This window comes from Crocodylus porosus, unplaced genomic scaffold (assembly GCF_001723895.1).
Source record: "Crocodylus porosus isolate Cpor-Errol unplaced genomic scaffold, CroPor_comp1, whole genome shotgun sequence".
In the NCBI taxonomy this organism is placed as follows: Eukaryota; Metazoa; Chordata; order Crocodylia; family Crocodylidae; genus Crocodylus; species Crocodylus porosus.
Genome location: NW_017728906.1, coordinates 36,159,004 through 36,165,228, shown reverse-complemented (window position 1 = coordinate 36,165,228; position 6,225 = coordinate 36,159,004). Strand labels below are relative to the sequence as shown.

Genomic DNA, 6,225 nt, shown 5'->3' with positions numbered 1-6,225 from the left:
GTGCCTAAAAGGACAGCTTTATGTTGACGTTAATGGCCTCGTACCTAGCGCCCCACCTTCCCCCCCGGCAGGGGGTGGCGCAGTGTTAGTGTGTGGACATGCCCTGGCCCCATCCCGCCCCTCGGCATCGCTCAGCCTCTCCTGCCCAGGCAGCGGCTCAGCCGCTGAAGCAACAGCGCCCCCTGGCGGTCAGGAGCCGCCCCGCAGCTGGGCTGACGGGCCGCTCGGGCGGCAGATCCCGGCCCGCCAGGGGGAGGAGCCTGCTCAGAGAACTACAAGCTGCGGCCCTGAGGACTCGCCTCCCCAGTCTGCCCCACGGCGCGCTTGCATCAACTGCGCATGCGTCCCGGGTGCCAGCCACAGGAGGACTGCTTTGACCTCCGGCAGCAGTAGAAGATGGCGGCTGCCGCTAGGCTCTCTCACAAGGTGACAGGCACCCCACTTCCCCTGCCGGGCCTGCCTCTGCAGCCCATCCCGGTTCCCCCTCTTTTGGCCCTCAGGCGGGGGCCCCGGCCATTCTCGTGCTCCTAACCCTGCTTGACTGCTCTCCCCTTCCCCCCCTCAGGTCCGCTCCTTCAGCACCGGCCTCGTCCGCCCCGCCACCCATCTCGTCAAGGTGAGCTGTTGGGGTTGGGAGGGTGAAGGGAGTGGTGTGTATGCGTGGGGGCGCCCCCGGGGAGGGGGAGCGGGACCCCCAGGGGCCGGCGGTGCTGCGCATGCGCGGGGACATTCCTGCGAGGGAGGGAACCCCCAGAGGTCGGTAGTGCTGTGCATGTGTCGGGGTGGCCCCTGCCTGACCTGCCCTAGACCTTATGGGGCACTATCGGGCCTGGCCACTTGTTGGGGGGTGTAGACCAGCCTTGCCTGTGGCTGCTCCCTTGGGTGCAGGGAGTGTGGGGAGCAGCTGGGCCCTATGAGAGCCTGTCAGCAAGTTGGCAGCCGCTGGCGAGGATGATGTAGGCAGAGCTGTACCCTGTCTAGTTTTTTCAGGTTCACTGGTTCCCTCCTCCAATACTTTCTGTCACTGATAACATGACAGTGGTGCAATTTGAACTAAAACACATTCCATGCACTTTAGTGCAAAGCCCACCACCGCCACTTTCTCAGTGCAGATGAATGTGACAAACGGGTGCTAATTAAAAGCACCCAGCACCACACTGGAAGCATGTGTAAAAATGCCCTGAGTGTTGGCTACAGCCAAGGCTGAGGACTGTGGCTGGGGTCTTCTAATGCTCCTGCTGGAAGCAGAGCCAGAGGTTCCCAGCTAGGGGGTTTTGCCCCTCTGCTCAGGGACAGACCAGGTTTGGGGTCAGGAAGGAATTTTACCCCCAGTCGGATTGGTATGGACTGAGGAGTACAGGTCAGGGGTTGCCTCCCTCTAGCAGGACACGGTCTCTGCCCAAGACCTCCTGAAAATATTGCCAACATTTCATAGAAGCAGGATGCTGGCTGCCATGGCTCCCTTGCTTTACCTGCAGCAGGTTAGGGTGTTAGGTCTGTGTTGTGTCAGGGTTGACAACAGTATATGTAGAGTGTAGATGAAAGATGGTGCAGGAGAGTTTTTGGCTAGGGCTGGGAGTTGGACTAACTGACCTCTGGAGTCCCTTGTCCAGCCTGGCTCTTTTAGGATGCTGTGAAGTCCTGCCCTCCTCCGCTCCCCCATGGCTCTAGCTAGATGCCCACTCAACAGCTCTCAACCAGGGATGCGGCACTTCAGAGGATTATTGGGAGGGGACATGGAGGGTAGAAAGATGGAGAACCACTGAGCTAAGCTGCGAGGTGTGGCATGCATTTCACTGAGGCATGTTTCCTAAAGTGCGCTGGAGTCTCCTGATTCAGATGACAGTCATGGTGCCCTTTGACCACTTCAGAAGGGTTGTTTTCACCAGCCCCTCTAATTGCTGGTCCCCAGAAAAACATGCCAGTTGCAGATTACCTTTGTTCTGCTAGTGCTTGGCTCTTAGTTTTCTGCCTCTAGCCAGCTAAATGCAGAGGTGTCTCAGCTGCCCTAAGATTTCCCACTCAGAGTGACAGACATGAGGAAGCCATAGCATGTGCACTGAGAAACGGGTCCTGTCTGGGAGTAGAATGGACTTCCAGCGGCTCATGGCCTCTGCCCCACTGCAGACCAGTCCTGAAGGACATGGGAAGACCCTGCTGTGAGGTTGTTCTGAAATTTCCAACATCAATGCTGATAAATTTGTTATTTATAACTGTAAAAGCACAATATGGATTTAAACTTGCTGCTTTTTATTTCATACTGGGGAGGCATAAGAAGTTGGTTTTCCAAAAATTATAATTAATGTTCTGTTAGATCTATGTGAATTTCCTGTTTGAATCAGGGCTGGAGCTGTATTTTCAGAGATTACTTCTAGTCAGCACGATCGGACTTTCAAATGATTGGTGTTCTAGTTTGCTGAAGTACCACAGGCCTGGCATGCACAATGTCAGATAACCAGAAAGGTTTATTCTAGGTTTAATGAAATGGTAACCACGGCAGCTGCTACATGCTGTCTGTTGTAGACTTCAAGCAAATTCTTATCAGCTATGGGAGCTGAACAATGCCTTGCTGTTAAATCTGAGCAGAAAGGAACATTTTGCTTAATGTCATTAAAGGTCCCCGGAGTTTAATCCTTCTTGTTTTTTCAAGCCTCCAATCCAGGTGTATGGAATAGAAGGTCGCTATGCTACTGCTTTCTACTCTGCTGCTTCTAAGCAGAAGAAACTGGAGCAGGTGGAAAAGGAACTGAGCCGAGTATTGGTAAGGGGAGCTTTGTTCAGTTGCATCTTTTAAACAAGATAGTATGGTTCTTAATTAACCATTTAATCTTAAATTACTGTAGAATGTGGATCATTATTATCAAAATGGTTAGCAACCTACTTGGCAGGTTGCTGAATTAAAAATAAGCTGCTATTTCGAAGAGTGTGGCTTCTCCAGTTACCCAGAGTTGGTCAGTGTGTTGCAGAACTGAGGGGAGAGAAGCCCTTTGAAATAAAAGCAAACAGTTGGAGTACCTCAATCAGAAATTTATAATTAATTTGCAAACATTCATTTTCATGGTGGGTTAGGAACCTGTGTGAAAAATCTAAATGATACTACAGTTGTTTGGGGGTAACTTACTTATAGTTTCCAACAAAATTTCCCTAGCTCTTTAGCAAATTTTGAGCATTGCAAACTTTAAAATTATGCATGTACATTTATATAGAACATGTGCTTATAATGCTCTTGCTCCCTGGTCTACTTTTTTTTCATAAAAAGCTTTTAAGTAGGATGATGGAAAAGCTTCTACTTGGCTTTGAATACCCAGATTGTCCATGTTCTGCTTAATTAAATATAGGGAATTTCCAAGTATATGTTACCAATTTCCAAGTATATGTTACAGTGTTCTTTCTATTGGTAAGCCTGTTTTTTGGGTTTGGTTTTTTTTCTTTAGACTCTTATGAGGGAACCCAAAGTGGCTAGTGTTGTCCTGAATCCTCACGTAAAGACTGCAATTAAGAAAAAAACTGTAAATGATATCTTAGTAAAAGAAAGGTTCTCCCCCATCACTGTCAACTTGGTCAGTAAGTAAGCATTTCTCTTCTAACTAGTCTGAACTCTTGAATGGCAATTACTGTCATGCTCTGGTAAAATTAAGTACTGCAGTGTCTTCGTGCTGAAGGTCTTCCTACATAAAATAGCTATAGAAGTTCTTGGGTACTTGCTATGGATTTCTGTCATGCATAACATGCATTGAATGCACTTTTCTATATGTATAACTTATCAAAAGATCTTGCTCACGTTTGGTTTCTCTGCATTCCTCTCTTTCCAGATTTGCTTGCTGAAAATGGTCGCCTGCGTCAGACTCCTGATGTGATTTCTGCTTTTGGAAAGATCATGAGTGCATACCGTGGAGAAGTGCTCTGCTCGGTCACCACCGCTCAGGTAGATAAGGAATACCGAGATTGAGATTGGTAGGAAGAGATAATGTTTGTATTCAAGTTTATTGCTCGAGAAAGCCTGAGCCAGAAAAGTTAAGAACATATGTGAAATAAGGAGCATGACATGTTTACAGCAACAATAGCAGAGTTGTTACATACTTTCTTTATTTTTTTCCTAAATAAAGCTTCTTAAATGTGTTATTTCCCAGTGCTTACACTGTGTCAGCTCTTATAAGCCACAAGTTTAGTTTTTAATAATGCGATCAACCATGATAGTAGGAGGTTCACACTGAAATAGCCTGCTATTTTAGTAGGCTTTTGTTTGCTGTCATTGCTACTTCTTGTTAACTTCTGTAGTAGGGGCAGGGAATTATTTTGGGCAGAGGGCCACTTATTGAGTTGTGGCAAGCCAGCGAGGGTCTCATGACAGGCAGCCAGGGCAGATGAATATTAATTTTCTAAATTTTGTAGGGGCCCCACAGGCTGGATAGAATGGTCCACTGGGCCGCATTTTGCCCCACCCCTGTTTAAATAGATACCTTTCTTCCCTGTAAAATAAGAGAAATGCTTTGACAGCTTAGTACTAAAAAAGGTAACTTTTAGTTTAACTGAAAGGTCAACTTTCTTTCGGATATGGGTGCTTCACTTGTGGTTTTTTAGCCATTAAAAGGGGGTACTTCATTTCCCCCAAAAGTCACATCCCTTTCATCAGAGCAGTAGCTTATGCTAGTAGTTAAACAAAATTTATAGTCACTCATGAATGTTTGTCTTAAAATAGAAGTGAGAAATCAACTTTCCATGCAAATGTTACTGAAAGCCTGTGGTGGCCTGTACTTTACTTTAGGGAGCTGCTTATAGCTTATCTTTCACCATGTGCAGTATTGGTGACAAGGGGCTGAGCACAAGGGGAGTTTCTCAAAAGTGCAGGCAGGCCTACCCCCCTTTGCTCTTGACATGCTTAAAATGAAACTGATGCAGGAGCCTTTTCAGCTTTAGAGCTTGAGGTTGAAGACTCTTTGGTCTGGCACTTTCCCAGACAAGTTATTCACTTGTAGGTAAAAGTTTTTTTTTGTGTCCCATCCTGCCCATCTCCCCAAGCTGCTAAAGTTGAAAAAGTCAAAACCTTTTGCAGGCCTCTGATTTGCATAACCAAATTTAAATAATTCATTTCTTTTTTCTGTTTACAAGCATACAGTAGGTTTCTGTAGTCTCAGGTGTTAGACATTTAACTTGCTGTCCAACCAATTAAAAATTGTTGTGACCACATACAGAGTTCTGTATATACTTTTGGGTGCCCAAGTTTCTTCATGCTCTTTAAAACTCATATAGCCACACCTGCTGTTGTGTGGCTAAATTAGACTGTTACCACTTTTTTTTCAGTGCATAAATATTGCAGCTGGAATCTGTGAGGGTCTCCATATTGCTTTCATCATTGCAGTATCCAAGCCCTCCCTGTAAATGTTCTGGAGTCAGTCCTCACTGCTACATGTACACGGACTAGGAAAATCTCTCTCGATACTTGAGGAATTGAGGTGACTACTCAAGGCATGCAAGAAGTCATTTGCAAAGCTGGAAACTACACTCCCCAATGACCACTTTTCTCTGTCCTCTGTATTCAGTGTTGGCAGCAAAAAAAACAACTCTTCCTTGTGTAGTGTAGGCAGTCTTGCTAATCAGATGCCAGTGAAACAGTAGCATTGGTAAAAGAATTTAATGTCTTGCTCACAAGGTGTTGCTTTCAAGTATAGCTGGGAACATAACTGTAAATGGTAAAATATCTAATGGAATTATGTGGAACTAAGAAACTGTCCCAAAGCAAATGCTACTCTACTGAGTCTGTTAAGACTCAAAATAGAAAATTTTGGGTATTTAAAGTGTTGGGGAAAAGAAGCCTCTTCTATTTCTTGGTTTGATTTTTTTGCTTCCCCCCCACCTCTCCTCTAGCCCTTGGATGAAGTCAGTCTTGCTGAGCTGAAAACTACTTTGAATGGCTTTCTGGCTAAAGGAGAAATCCTAAAACTGGAGACCAAGGTATGGATTAATGAGTTGTGAATTAACTTTATTAAGTCTTTGCCATAACCAGTAGGCAGACCCTTAGCCACAGTCTTCACTGAAAGATCTTAGTTTCATAGTTTCCAGGGTCGGAAGGGACCTGAGCAGATCATCTAGTCCAACCCCCTGCCATGGCAGGAAAGAATACTGGGGTCAAACAACCCCAGCAAGGTGTTCATCTAACCTCCTCTTAAACACCCCCAGGGTAGAAGCCTGCACCACTTCTCTTGGAAGTTGGTTCCAGACCCTAGC

At 46.1% G+C, this 6,225-nt stretch overlaps 1 protein-coding gene across 1 annotated transcript in view; it reads left to right on the top strand.

The window, feature by feature from the left end:
• The first annotated feature begins 334 nt into the window (after nt 1-334).
• The window catches only part of ATP5O (ATP synthase, H+ transporting, mitochondrial F1 complex, O subunit), a 7,145-nt gene continuing 1,254 nt past the window's right edge, over nt 335-6,225 (top strand). The window contains exons 1-6 of the mRNA XM_019528886.1: nt 335-426; nt 566-616; nt 2,651-2,761; nt 3,435-3,564; nt 3,813-3,925; nt 5,866-5,952. Of these exons, the coding sequence (XP_019384431.1) occupies nt 397-426; nt 566-616; nt 2,651-2,761; nt 3,435-3,564; nt 3,813-3,925; nt 5,866-5,952 (522 nt within the window). The 5' untranslated portion in view covers nt 335-396. The remainder of the gene's footprint in view (nt 427-565; nt 617-2,650; nt 2,762-3,434; nt 3,565-3,812; nt 3,926-5,865; nt 5,953-6,225) is intronic.